This window comes from Venturia canescens, chromosome 2 (assembly GCF_019457755.1).
Source record: "Venturia canescens isolate UGA chromosome 2, ASM1945775v1, whole genome shotgun sequence".
Lineage (NCBI taxonomy): Eukaryota > Metazoa > Arthropoda > Insecta > Hymenoptera > Ichneumonidae > Venturia > Venturia canescens.
Window position 1 is genome coordinate 14,077,571 of NC_057422.1, and position 15,140 is coordinate 14,092,710.

At 39.8% G+C, this 15,140-nt stretch overlaps 1 protein-coding gene across 1 annotated transcript; it reads left to right on the forward strand.

Annotated features, from left to right (window-relative positions):
• Window positions 1-192: 192 nt before the first annotated feature.
• Window positions 193-14,818, forward strand: AstA (allatostatin A). Its single transcript, XM_043411360.1, has 3 exons — window positions 193-535; window positions 11,903-12,144; window positions 13,407-14,818. The coding sequence occupies exons 2-3, from the start codon at window positions 11,911-11,913 to the stop codon at window positions 13,764-13,766; spliced, it is 594 nt and encodes a 197-aa protein (XP_043267295.1). The 5' UTR covers window positions 193-535; window positions 11,903-11,910; the 3' UTR covers window positions 13,767-14,818.
• Window positions 14,819-15,140: the final 322 nt, after the last annotated feature.

Below are 15,140 nucleotides of genomic sequence, written 5' to 3' on the forward strand. Positions count from 1 at the left end.
GTCATAAGTTATTAACTTCTTCAAATCCACGTGAGGAGCTTCGTGGGAAGATTTTGCAATTGGACAGGTTGACAGGGGCGGGGATCGGAAGGGGTAGAACGTCATGCGTCGAATTCTTATCGTGTCGTGAGTTGGCGGAGAAATAGAAGCGTGAGGGGTTGATCTTGCTCTCTATATAGGAGCCGGCTCGCACAGCGATCGGCGTCATTCCCGCGCAGAAGACTCCGCGGCTCCAGTGCTACAATTTCGAGCGGGATTTCTCGTCGAAAAGCACCTCATTTCTAACCACGACGCAACGATTTTCAACGATAAATATCTATTACTTATTCTCACGAATTATTCGTTCTCAATCAGTTTTTATTTTCTCGTGAATATTAACTCGAACGAAATTCGGCAGAGTGATAGCGAATCGAAAAGTAACGAATTTCGAAGAGGTTTTCCCTTGAAAAATTTTCCTGAGGATCGTCGTGTTTCTTCCGAACCTGAAGTGGCCCTGAAACTTCTGTAGTTTTACTTTGAGGCTCGACAGCAACAGGTGAGCTCCGCACAATTCACTGTTCGTCGTCTATATGTAGTACCTTAAATCAATGCATGGATATACATTTTTTGTGTCCATTTTTCAGTTGATACGTTCAAGTGATTTTTCATATCTAATTTGTGCTTTTTTGGGAAAGTAGAATTACAAAATCCAGAAGATAAAAATAATGTCCGTTATCGGGAGTCAAGGGAAAGGGTTTTTTCCACAAATTCATTATTTTTATTCGGCATTTTCTCCGGTCTGTAATTTCAATTGCTTCGTGATATTCAGTTTCGCGGTGAGACGTATAGAAAACAGAAACAGGTCATTAGCGTCCCTCCAATCTCTTCCAATCGAATGATTCGTATTTCGTCAGTTGAGCTTGTCAATATAATCAATCAATTTCGTCGATTCAATGAATTTCTGTCGAATCTCGCATGTTTCCACTTGTTCATTTGCCTGAGATTTATTCGAATATTTCTTTTAAACCGTCGTTTATGTTATAAGAATCGTGGATTCATATTTGGGGCGCTAAATCGTTTCTATGCCTGTAACTCAACATTTTGTGGGAATATTTGATCGAGATAATTTTGGGATCTCTCGAGCTTGACTAATCAATCAATTTCGTTGCTTTAATGGTTCCTGGTGAATATTTTTTCACTAAAAAAGAATCAATTTGCACTGCGCGATTCAACTTTTTTTATTCAAATGTTCGTTAGAATTGTATTGAACCATTTGCTTCGATAAGAATTGTGAAATTACTCAAAATCGTTCGTAATTTCCGAAATCACTGTGTTCATTCTGAAAACAAGTTAAAAACAAAGAAAACAGAATTCGGTGAAAATATTACGATAATGGGAGCTATCAACTTTGCGAAATGTTGACATTTTTACTGATTCATTTCAAATCTAAGCGGAAAATTAATAATAAAACATTTTTTACTGGATTGAAAATGTGCAGGTAACTTTGTAGAATTTTCAGTGATTTTTTGTAGAGCATTTCAAAAATTTGTAATAAGCAATTGATATAAAGGCTCTTAATTTCCCCAAAAATTAATAAATTTTTGGGGAAGCTGTGAAAATATTTGCTAGAATTGCCTGAAAAGTTTGCTACGAAGGACAATTCTGAAATTAAAAAAATGCTCATTTTTATGGAAACGGCAGTCCTCAATTTTCGGTATAAAAATAGAAAATTCAAAATCGACCTGCAAGAACACAATTCCGAAAACAATAAAAGAGAAAAATCTATCGAAGTAAACCACCATTGTTGAACCAGGAAAATCGGGATTCTCGTTAGCCGAGAATGAAATTCGAGTACCAATTTTGGCGTGTAGCCAAGTGCGCGATGCACTTCGGCGGAGGGTTTGATCCCCCCGCAGTACAACTCAAGTTGCATCGTTAATCATGGTTGGTACATTTTAAGGAAGATTCAGCGGTGTACGATTTATCGTAATCCACAATAATCCCAAATTTATGCAGTACACGCGATTACCGGAGTCCCAACGTAATTATTCCATGCCTAAAGTTGTTCCATCGCGAGTGCTTTGTGCCAAAAAGGTAAAAAAGCAGTAACTAATGACGCAAAATGAAAAATGTTGCTGTGCGGAAAGTAGCCGGAGAATTTTGAATGCCTTAATTATTATTGAAAATAATTTCTCCTAAAACCATTGTCGAAGGCACGAAGATCCGTTGAAAAAAAAAGTAAAAATTGTGCAAAAATCTGAACAATGTCAGCATAAAATAATAAGCCACGTACTCGAAAAAAAAAGTACAAAACAAATAAAGGTACGAGAGCCCAAGCAGCCGGACCACAATCAGGGTCAAAGGGATGCAAAGAATCATGATAAAAACGTCGAAAGCTGCAAAGCCGGGGGAGGATTATTAGCGAAACCGTGGTTGCAGCTCGTAACTTGTTTTTTCATCGTTCTCTCCTCCCTCTCTTTCTCAGTATAACTTATCTGTCAGCGCCCACCTGCAACAGAGCCTCATAATTCAGAGTCTTATAGAATTTTCAATATTTTTAACCAGTCTGCAGAGTCATGTAATTTTGCTGTACATGGGAGCGTAAATGAAAAATGAAAGGTCGAGTATCTTCGCTGCAAAGCTAATGAGAATATCTTCGCACAAAGCACTTTTAAAGAACATATTTGGGGGAGATGAAAGATACGTTCGACGAAGAGCGATGGATAATAAATCCCAGAAAAAATCAACGACGACGAGAATGTAAAGAAAATAATGGAAACTATCCCACACAACAATGAAAATGACTCGTTTTTTCTTCTCTGCGTAATCGTGGCGAGATAATAATCGAATGAAAAAGTACGTGCTGGGTCCAAATGAGTGAACTTGGAAAGAGCTTTCATTACCGATAGAGAACACACACGAAAAGAAAAACTGGCACGTGGGGCTCGGAAGTACCGGTTTGTCCGTCGGAAATATAACAAGGGATTCGGCGCAATTAAATTCGTACGATCCACCCTTCATTCCGGTTCACTAATCAAGCCGAACGGATACACAAGATTTCGAGTAAATAAGCCAATGTTGTTTGCTTTTTCTGCTGATACTCGACACAAATCCTCTCGAAGCAGATAATGTGGGAATCTCACTAGTCGGAAAAGCTTCGTTAATTTTTATCACATTTCTCGAAACTTTCGTCATAGTGATCTTCGAGTATTCTTAAACATTCGAAAACATATAAAGTAGATCATCCCCGAAGGATCGTATTTTATGGGTGTCTAAATTGGATCGATTTTTTTCCCTAATTTAAATTAATGTGTCAGAGTAATTAATTCGAAATTGTAAATAAATTTTTCCAACTTATCTTTCGGCGAATGAAATTACAAGCCATTGGTAAAGCATGAAAATTTTTGACGCAATAATGTATTCACATTTCCACATAATCGTAGAGATTTAATTATTAGTTCAATCAGTCCATGAGATCTCCGCGTCCGTGATCGTTCGTCGAAAAAAGTATTTTCGAATCTTCTCCCCGTGGAGCATTGTTCGTGTTTTAAACTTTCGCAAATTCATTGTTCGCTCTCCTTGAGAGGCTGCTGGAAATTGAAAGCCACGTCACGTCCAACGAGAGCGAATGGAAACTGCAGAAATTCTTGGGGCTAGATAGCGTCGAGTGAGCCCACCAGGGGTGCGAAAACGGAGGCACTTGTTCGGCTACACCGCGTGACGGGCCTACGGCGCTTGGGAGTCACCGGAAGTCGCCAAGCGACGTCGTTTTTCAGGCATGGATTTATGGAGAGTTGGCAGCATCGAGATTAGAACGAGAACGCGTCAAGGTTGTTTTCAACCTGCCGATGAGATTGTCCCCGGGAATAAAGTAGCGCACCGGGGCGCGTACGAGCTCGAGCCCTGCTCCGCGGGATCGCTCCTCTCCGATGTTATTTTTCGTACTTATTACCTCTTTCACGTGGATGGATCCCGCCAGAAATTAATCGGAGAATATCGATGCGACGTTAATCTCATACTCAATCCTGAGAAAAAAGGAGAAAATCGTACGAGAGAAAAAACGGTGGAAAGTCGAAGGAGCAAAAGGTCCGGAGACTGCCCCGTTGCTCGGTGGATTCTCCTCCCATTTTCCCGATCACGTACAAATGCGTTTGTGCATCAATACTCATTTTCCATTTCGTAATGGGCGCGAGGAGCCAACTCCATCGAGACGTAATTTCCATATTTCATGATCTTGTCGATCCCTTGCACGCGAGCGGGCTTCATCATCGTGTCCAATCGGAAATATCTGCCAACGCAAATTCATGTGGTAAATGCGATGGCGTCGCTCTGAATTATCGGCCCTTCGTGCCTCTAATTCATCCCATTTCAACAGATATAACGAAAACAGCTTCTATCTGTAACGAGTTCAACAATTTACGTAACAGAGAGCATCGACGAAATAAACCAAAATAATTGATGCTTTTTCTCTTCTCGAAGAATAAAAAACAGAAGAAGAAAAAACGGATCGGAAACGCAATGGCATTCAAGAACGAGCCGTAACGAGGATTTCGTTGTCGAAAAGGATCATCGGTTCGTCATTTGTCTCGAGAAAAAAGATTTGATTTGATCGAATGAACGAAATCAGATCCACGGACGTTCTTCTTTTCACAATATGAAAAAATTATTGCACCGCTAGTTTGAGGCTGCTCTGGAAATACGTTCGCTTTTTCTCATTTCCGGTCTGGAAGTCAAATCGAAAGGACAAAATGATGCCTGGGAGTCGACAGAGAGATCCGATACGTAATACCGAATCGTCCGCAATCTCGTTCAGTTTATTTGACCACGTGTGAAGACGAAAAAGAAAAGATAAGCTCGGGGAACCGGAAGTGTATTGGCCAGATCCGTTTATGCACTCGTATATATCTATAGGATAAAAAAAATGGAGATAATAAAAAGGACATCGAATGAATCCGGCCGTGAATTCGATGAAACGAATAACGATTTGAGGGGTTTGGAAACGAAGGTTCTGCTGGGAAGAAAATGATTTTTTTCTTTTTCTTTCGTACTCAGCAACGAAGCAATAAAAATAAAACAATAATTTCGTGAGAAAGATTCACCGAAATAATTATCAGGTTGCGGCGCTCGCTAGAAAAAAACATGAGTAATCGCTGCTCTCTTCTATTTAAGAAAATTGTATTCGTGCATCACGCACAAACTCATGCACGAAAAGTGTCAATCCAAGAAAAAACTTGGTCCGCATCGTAACAGCGTGAGTTATGTCCCTCAACACGTTTTTTCACTGCGGATTGATATTCCGACGCAAAAATATTGGTCCCCAGGTTTCACAACCTCGAGCAAGCCACCTCGTCGAAATTCTTTCGAGACCGAAGTTCAACACGTGCAGGGAACACCTGTTGCCCCTCGTGTTGCCCACTCGGTACTGATGCAAGAGCGATTCAAATTGTACGATATACTGTGAGAGCTGCGTTCCAGCATAGATAAGCTCGCATTGTGCGGTCGATAATCGAGTGGAAGTGGCCGAATTTACTGTCATTTATTTCGATCTATTTCGTAATTTATCGACTGAATAATTTTGCTGAATAAATGCAATAACGACAAGGGAGCAGATTAGAGGGGAATCGTTGCAGGTGGCGATGAAACGCGAGCAGCAAATTTTCAGCAATATTTCAGCTCCAGGTTCGCAGCTACATATTTACAAAGCCGTGTATACATTTGCTGCGCATACATAGCGCTTGGACGCCGATAAAATCTTGCACAGAATGTCGTCACAGGACTGGCCGTATATTTAATTTCTCTCTGGCCTGGATCCGCCGCAATTACCACCAATTTCAACCGCATCAACCGCGCCCCTCTTCGCACCCTGACCCCTGACCCCGGGGCGGGCTTCAACTGTGCTAGCATTGTGACGCGTACGGCAAATTTTATGCAACGACGACAAGGAGCCGAGGAAGGTGTCGACGACTCGAGACTGGTGGAAACCGTTTTTTATTACTTTTCATAATGGAATTGCCGTTTTAATTTTCCTCACCGCTGGCAGTCGGCTGGGAAGCTCGCTCGAGATGATGCGCAGGATAACCTCGCTCTGCACCACCCTCCATTAATTCGTTGCGCCGCTTCCTTTTCTCGCGAAACTTCCAAATGGAAAGAAAATAGAAAAAGGCTCTCGCGGCTGACAGGGCGGCCGGCCAAATGAGCCCGCTGTTCCTTTAACGGAGCTCGGAATCCTCCGGACAAATCTCCCGGAACCAGGGGCTTGTGGGCTCTCGAAAAGTAGGCCAGAATGCGGATTTGGGGTCGATAAATCCTTCTCGAACCTCATCGTAAACGTGCCAACCAACGAATGGCTAATTTTCCAGTTAAATTTTAAAAAATCCTCAAAATAACAACGTGCTGACTAAAATCGCTTTCGAAATACTTGTTCGAGCGAAAACTTGTTTGAAAACGATTTCGACGGATGCGTGAAACTCTCGTCTGAGTACTCGAGTCCCGTTGCCGGAGTCCTTTCAGCCGGGTGCTCATTTGTACGAAAAAGTTTTCCAGCTGAGCCTCTGAAAACTCGAAGCGGCTTCGCAGTATTTTGGAACCAACCACATTAAACTTTCGTTCCTGTTCCCAAACCACTTTCCCGCTTGCAAAGGTCGAAGTGCGTGGTTGCGACCACGCACATTTGAACTCCTCTCATTACGCCATGATCTCATTACCCTTTGAGGGGTCACGTAGAAAATAAAATCAAAATAATTGCGCGCCAGCAAGCACAAAATTCTCTCCAAATTTTTTCTTATACTTTGATGAAATACGGGGAAGTTACTCGTCGTAAATCTCGAACGGGCCATTATGCGTTCATGTTTCCGCACATACTCGTCATTCGTTTACGTACATAAATGAATTATACAGGACTACGAATTTCAAATTCAAAATATCGCTTGCCACGTAATTTTCGGTTTCGACTCGCCATTCGAGCTAGCCTCCCTCGCTTCTCGCATCCGTAAACCGGGGGCTTGTTTTATGGGCCATAAGGGCAAGTCGAGACGTTACAGGTCGCTATAAGAATGAAATGTCCATAAAAGCGAGGGCGGCTCGTGAGAAAATCCGTGAATTCAGATGTTTCAGTACAGTCGAAGCTCCGTGCGAGGGCACCAGAGACTGAAGCGACCGAGCGGAAATGACGGCGCGTTTTGGCAATTTTACAGGGAGGCATATACGATAAAACATCGTGCCGCAGCTCTGGGCTTGCATAAATGACCGCAAATGTCAATAGCTTGATAAATTTTCAACAGATTTTCACCAAAAACATTCACCTACAGAATCGCGTTTTCAGGTGCTCTGTGCGCAAATATGGAAATTTCTTTGCATCAGTTTTGCCAGGAAAATTGAAAAAAGCCTGCCAGTTGAGTGCCCACCGTTATTTTATTATAGAAAATGGTTCGAGGGACGTTGCGGCCGTGGCAGATTGCGCTCGCATTACCGGCCAGGAAAGCACTGCCCGTTTTGGCTCCGGTGGGGTGCTGCCGTGGAAATGTTGACGAGAATCCTCACTCCGACAGTGCTCAACGAACGGGACTCTGCTTTACACATAAACACGTTATGCGCGGTCCGCGCAGCGATGTATAATGCGTCCCATGCTTCTATAGATCGATACGCGTCGACTTTTGAGGCCTGTCGCATTATTTGACGTTCGTGTACGCGCGTATACGGATGCACAAGTAGCTTAATACGTAGAAGGACGCCTATGAGGACATGGCGAAGAGTAAAATTGCTATGAAAATGTAATGGGCAATTCGGGCTACGTGACTCCACGAATCACATAATTGACGAGTATTTCCATTTCAAAATCTCCATTATCGAACCTCTTCCCCACAGAATAACTGTTATCGGGCTCCTTTATATTCATATCCGAGGAGCCTGATCGCACTGGCAGGTAGTGCAATTCGTTGGAATGATTTTTATTATTAACGTCGGATTGATTGTTGAGAAAATTCCAAACATCGAGTAGGTAATTTTTTTTTTTATTTATCTTTTTTATTAACTATTCTTTTACTTTTTTCTGTCAATCTGTAAGTTCTTTCTGTAAGTTGAAAAACAAAAAATTTTCTTATTTTTTCTGTTTTTTCTGTAATTTAGAAAACAAACATTTTTTTAACTATTAACGAATAATAAAAAAAAATATTGGTTTCTTACAAATAAACACGAAAAATTTTTAATAATTCTTCATTAGAATCAAAAATTTTAAAAACTATAGACAGGTAATAAAAAATTTTCATTATTCACAATAAAAATAAAAAGTTAAAATAAAATTAAACAGCTGATTAGAAATATTGTTTTTTTTTTAAATAAATTTAGTTACTACATGCGACTGGATCATTCAGTAAATGTGGATACATTGGGACTGTTGAATGTTTGAGATCCACTTGCAAATGTACATGAAAATGGAGTTTTGGTATTTCAGTCACCGTCGTTCATTCTCGCCGATTAAACTGCTCTTTTTCTCCCTCTCTTTCACCCTGGTAAATTGATTAGTATTGACGTTTGTGGGCAAGCGTTACGGTCCTTAATCGCGGATTGTGCGGGTCAGAGAAGGTGCGCTATTTCAGAGCACTCTCGGCTAATCCCACAAATAATCAAATATTAACGGTCAGTCCAGTTCTCCGGGATATTTGGAAAATTAGGAGAGAACGCCTGTGGGCGTGCTCGATCCTCGGATCGCTTTCAATCAAACTCTGAATACAAACCTCTTCGATGCCTCTCGTAGTCTCTGTTGTTCTTACGATAGCTTAAATCTCGATTGACAGGTGAACAATGAATCTGATTTTCAAAATTAAACAATGGCTTAACGACAAATTACTTATCGAGGGATAACCAAATTTTGTTGATTTATCAGCCATATACGAAGATGTAAACGTTTGTCAATCACTTTAAGGCGGGTTCTGCTTTAGAAAGTCAAAGAAATCGATTGATTTCGGCAATGTTTTCAGGATAGATGGAAATAACAATTTTTTTCCCCATTTTCATATGTTTTCTTTCCTTATGAACCGATAAAAACCTGGAAAAATTGCGAAATTCTATATTTACAGGACGTTGAAGTGATATTCTTTTTCTTTAGAACGTTTTTTTTTCAAACTAGCTAAAAATATAGAATTTCGCAATTTTTTGAGTTTTTATAGGTTCATATGGAAGAAAACTATGTGAAAATGGAAAAAAAATTGGAATTTTCGTTTCAGACAATAATTACGATCTTCACATTGTATGCGCAGCTGAGAAATTTCGACAATCAGACTTTGCGCATATAAACCGTGTGAAAATTAATATTTTTCACATTAAAAAAAAGTTTTTGTACTTACGAAATATCCTTAAAGCTACACCGAAAAGTTCGCTATGGTGAGTTACTTCCGTCTATCTTAAAAACATTCCCGAAAACAGTCTATTTTTTGACTTTCTAAAGCGCAGGACCTTAAATTCGTTAATATTTTTGCATTAAATGAAAATGTTTGAATTTACGAAGGTTACGAAGTCTAAAGGCTAAAAACGTCTATTTAAGAACGGAGATATGCGTGCATAAATTGAAAATAAAAATTTAACGACAATTGAGTTGAAAAATTGAGTTTGTGGAACGAAATCAGAGTCAGTCTCGGGGGTCGCTCGAGGCGTTTCTTCATTCGTTAAGGCCGCGATACGTCAGGTGAGGTACGCTCTGTATACCGAATAATCGAAAATTCATGGAGCCGGAAGTTCGCCGATCAATAACGAATAATAAATTTGCGGTGGATATCAATTTGACGTAGTTACCGATTTTGTCTTGCGTCGAGTTCCGATGGGAAAGAATTGATAGTGGGAAACGTTCGTATTTTGTTGTACAATAATTGATGGAATTATTATTGTCCTCCGAAACCGGAAATCAGTAAGTCTAAAACTGTCCGAATCGGTCCGAGTTTCCACGCTTGCCTCGGGCCTTTCATTCCAAATTTTATGAAGGCTCGACCAGAAAAAATTGTCTGGAATTCAGAAGAGATCCAAGAGCATCAAGAGGATCAACAACGACTTTTGTCCCAGGAATTTTGTAACAAATATTTCTTAAAAATACACGCCTACCATTTGCGGCGATGAGCACGAGAGTCTGAAAATAAATGTCAACGATATAAGAATCCCCACAATTACTGGCGTCGTTGCGACGATAATTAGGTGCAACAAAAAAAAGATAATTAGTCCCGAGGGCTCTTTTGTCTCGAGTTTAATAGAAAAACACATTGAAATTACGTCTAAATGAGCGGTGGACTCCGACTCCGTTTACATTCGTATCCTCACATCGTCGTATTCTCGCGCCGCGAATTCGCATTGGCCAGGGGGGATAAAAATTGTAAAAGAAAATAAAAAGGGAACATTAAGAAAGTGCCAACGATGCTAATTAAATTACCGCGGTAGGGTTCAATTAACGAGTCTCCAGGTCGTTAACTGCGTGCACAATTTTTGTTTTTTCCACCCTCTTGTTTCCCTCGACAAAGAGACCTGCTGGGCACTTGGAAAGGAACAGTGAAACGGCGAGGGAAATGGGGAATGATCAGTACCACAGAGACGCACGCGTACATCGTCGAAGCTAAACAATCGGAGCTCATCCCTTCGGGTATTATTTTCAGTCCGTTGTTTGCGAACCCCTGCCCAGCACATCGCGATTACAAACGACAACTTTCCTTCCCATGGTTATATGAGCGAGATTTCCCGCTGGCATTGATCGAGTTCTATCGGTTCAAGCATCGATACCACTGAAATCAAATCGATCGTGTCTATTTATGGATTTCATTTATTCGTTATGAGCTCCGTCACAAGAATCGGCCAACTTTTAGCCTGTTGTGTATGTGCGTTTACATTTGAATATTGTCAAATATAACATTTATGAAAATTCGGTAGAAAATTCATGCTTCACTGAATTCAGTGCCGGTTACATTTTACACTCTCGTACGAGATTAATTTAGTAAATAATCTGATGGAGTCGTATCAAAGTGTTCGACCCGCACTTCCGGTTTGATATTTACCTTGCACAACAATTTGGTTGCGATGAATAATTGATCGTAGTCGAATACTTTCACTAATCAGTAACGAAGTAACGAAAGTCTGATCATGAGGTCACTTACAAACGAGACAAATGATCCTCCAATTGCGCCCTGCATTGGTCGGTTGGAACTTTTGATTTTTAGTACTCAAAGTTTTATCTTTCATAGTTGATAATAAAAGTGGTTCCAAGTTACTAAAACTTTAACTAATTCTAGAATTGAAGTTCAAATGTGCTTTTAATCTTTAATCCTTATCTGAAAATTAAGGTAGATGGGTGAATATTCGCTATGCAAGATTACGCGACGATATTTTTTGTAGGCAAAAATGAATATGTACTGGACAGATTTGCAAAATTTGGGCGCTAGTTACCACGTAGTTTAGCAGCAAATTAATTATTGAATATCGACTTTTCTCTGACACTTGTCACTCCGGCACATGAAAGTCGTACACGCGTGAAAAGTTATTAAATTTTTCATTATAGTTATATCCAAGATTTCGGAAAAAAAGTCAGTTCGACCTTTCGTTCGTTTGCTTCGGCGCGTTTTTTTTTGTCAGTTATTACAAAACAACCATTTTTATCCAGATAACTTTTGTATCGTTCATTTTTTCATTTTTCTCCACGACAATACTACTTTGAACAGTGAACCCACTTCGTAACCTATAAAATTTGTAAACAAAACTGGCAGCGGGACATCAACAGCAGCGGCAGCTGTTGCGATAGTCAAAATGAACTCTTCAAACGATTTTTAATAATGAAATTGTATGCAAAATGTCGGCCCTATACGGAGTATATTTCTAAAATAATAAAATTATTATTTTTAAGTAAGTTTCGTCTTTATTAGTTAATAACGAAAGTATCGTAATTATCTGTGAATAGCCAGCAGCATGACGGGACGAAAAATCGGTCAAGCAATGGTGATTTTCCTCGTGGCGATGATGTCATCCAGCAGCTCGGTATTAGGGGATTCAAGATCAATCGCAGAAAGGCTCAAGTCTAACTCCAACGAGGAGGGAAACAAATCTCCAATGAAAAAGGCATACTCTTATGTCTCCGAGTACAAGAGACTTCCTGTATACAATTTTGGGATTGGTAAACGATGGGCAGTCAATGGTGTTAAGGTACATTGTGTTAAGTATTATTGCTCCCGTTCATTGTCGCACGTATTGTTCATTCACGTAACTGTTGTTCAATGAATCTAAGTGAAATATCATTAAGGATCGATTTCGTCACAATTTCAAGTTCACACGTAAAAAAAAGTCTGAGGAATCTTATTTTCCTTTATGCGTGGAAAGGCCGAAGGCTTTCAGCTCCGAAAAAAACCTTTTTTCCCCTCCTTCCGGTTGAGAAAAGAAATTAATAATGTAGACCGGATTTTGGAGTAAAGCTCCGGCTCTGTGTCCTCGGTATCGCCTACAAGCTTCTTTTATGCTTCATAAAGTCCCATGAAAAAGCTAACTCACCATCAAGAATCTCGGCTACGCGGAATTCTTAAGAGAACTCTTATGAATGTAGGTATGGGAGGAGGCGAAATAATCGAATCTTGTGCGTGACGCACAATGAGAAAAGCCTTGAATAAGTCTGTCAGAATTCGGTCACACTGAGCATTTTTGTGAAAGCCAACAACTTGACCGACGCGTCATTACGTCACTTTGCTCTCAGCTTCCAGAGAATCGATGAATCCCAATACGGAGAATGAAATTTTCGAACTTTTGTGACGAATTAGCTCATGCGAGTTTCGCGTCATATTTTCGTATCGACAGCTCCGAAAAGTTGATCATTCTACTTCGAAATTTATTCATCTTCAAGCATCACGTATCGTCATTTTTTAAAATCGATGTCCATATTTTGAAAAAAAAGAGGCTGCGGGGAGCTTCATGAAGTTTGAAAACTTTTGAAATGAAATTTTATCTTGAGAAAGTTTTAAGCTTGCTAATACCTTTCATCACTGAACATCGTGGTACTGAGAATCTTTTGAGGGGTCGACCTTAATTAGACGGGCAAAAAAGACTATTTTCACGAATTTTTTTGATCGGCATAAATTAAAAATGTGGATATAAAAAGTATTGGGCCTAAATGATACATTGGAATAGTTAGATCGGTCGAATAGTTTCGGAGATTTCATCAACGAGCCGTTCAAAAACGTAATTTTGAGAAAAACGCGTTTAACGTCGCTCAAAAGTACACTTATTAGACTGCTCAGATCTTTCGAAAAATGCAATAAAAAAAATCGATTTTTTTGAAAATTCTAATTAGGGTAGACCCTTTAATGGCAATCGAATGATTTGGTTTTTTTAATTCGTTAGAATACGTCATAGTTTCGGAATAATCGCCTCTTCCGAAAGTGCACGTGCATGAAATTTCGTTTTTGTTTATTTTCAAGGGCGCACAACCGTATTCATTCGGATTTGGTAAACGCAGCACTTCGACAAATTTGTATCCGATGAGAATCGGCATGGATTACGTGCCGTCTGATCAATACAAGAGTTACATGAACGACCTCGTGTCGAAGAACGTAAGAGATAACACGAAACGTGGCGAGCAGTACAGACACTACGATTTCGGTGTGGGAAAACGGAGCATTAACTCGGAGTTCAATGACGAGAGAAATATGCAATACAATCACGAGGATATTGACGAGATGAAGAAGCAGCAACAGGACGACATCGAGGAGGTCTTCGAGCCAAGATCTCTTTACTCCTTGATTCCCTTTGCCCCTTTAGAACTTACGAACGAATACTAAAAAAACAAACGAACATTTCTCGCTGGATTGCCCGGAAAGTTTAAATCCTCCCCACTTTCTCTGACTTGCCCTTTTGAAAAGAGTGAAAGATTGGAAACTTAGAGAAACCGAGACGTTCTCGTTGTCGCAACTCGAGAAACCTTTTCGGAACGAATCTATGGAAACACCGTTTCTGAACATGCAGAACAAACATGCAAAACACCTCGAAACCTTTGACCCTCTATTGCACGTGTATTTCGACGAAAACTCTCGATTTCTCGTCCTCGCAATTCCGTTAAGTTGACTCGCAGCTTATAAACAAAGCACAACTATTAGGGTCTCGAGAATACACGAATAAAATAATTGTAAAACGAAATAAAATCAATTCTCGTGCCAAAATCATTTTTTCCCTCTTTCCATATATTTTCTCTTCATTTTTTGGATCACTCTTCACCGAAATTAACCTCGTTGAAGGTCAACATCATTTTTGACCTTCTTCGAGGCTCCCGGACACTTATTAATTCATTCACCACGTTCAATTTCGTATCACAATTATTTTCGTCCTTATCATTTTCCTGGGACGTTCAGCACATTCTGGATCATTTATAATCGAGTGTGTACTGCGCCCGACATTTTTTTATTGATCGTAACCCCTGAAAACGTATTCCTCCATTCCTGCTCCTTGGTCCAAGGAAAAACCTTGTCGAATTTAACACTATTCTTTGAAAAATGAAAAAAAAATTCATCAAAAAATGAAAAAGAAAAATCAAAAAATGAGATACAAGTCTTCGCACGCGCCTCACTGCTGCACCCCTGTACTTGCGAACCTTCGATCAATCGATCGACCAATTCCTCAATCTCAAAACAAAACATTAATCGTCAATATATCTGTATTTATCTCTCATCGGTGTATGTTATTAAAAGTACTGTCTGCAAATATAAAGGTGAGATTTTATTATATCTGTGCACCACTATAATATGGAGTAAAAGAAAAAAGAAAAACAAAATATACGAACCCTGTGGATTCCGATGTATAATAATGATGTTAAAATATATACTGTGTGGAATTCTAACATTTGGTGAAAAGTTACGTTGTTCGTTGCAATATAAACCCCCATGTGTCGAGGTCCGGAATAAAAAATGGAAGCAGAAGGCACGATCAGGAGCGTCGTATGTGTACGCAATTTTTTTGATCGGCTGTTTCAATTTAAATAAATAGTAATCGACGATAAAAATGCTCGATTCACATCGCGATGGGTCGTTGAAACAGAACTTTTTTCACATTTTTTTTTCTTATGAATATAAAAATCACCTGCGCTCTACCCTCGTCGCTTAATATCGAAGAGCTTCGATTTTTCATTCTCAATTTAGTTAATAATGCACGTACGCGATGAA

Excerpts from the sequence above, each read along its gene's own strand:
- AstA (XM_043411360.1), top strand. The coding sequence starts at position 11,911 with ATGACGGGACGAAAAATCGGTCAAGCAATGGTGATTTTCCTCGTGGCG. Across the intron at positions 12,145-13,406 it reads GGGCAGTCAATGGTGTTAAG|GGCGCACAACCGTATTCATT; the intron begins GTACATTGTGTT and ends TTTATTTTCAAG.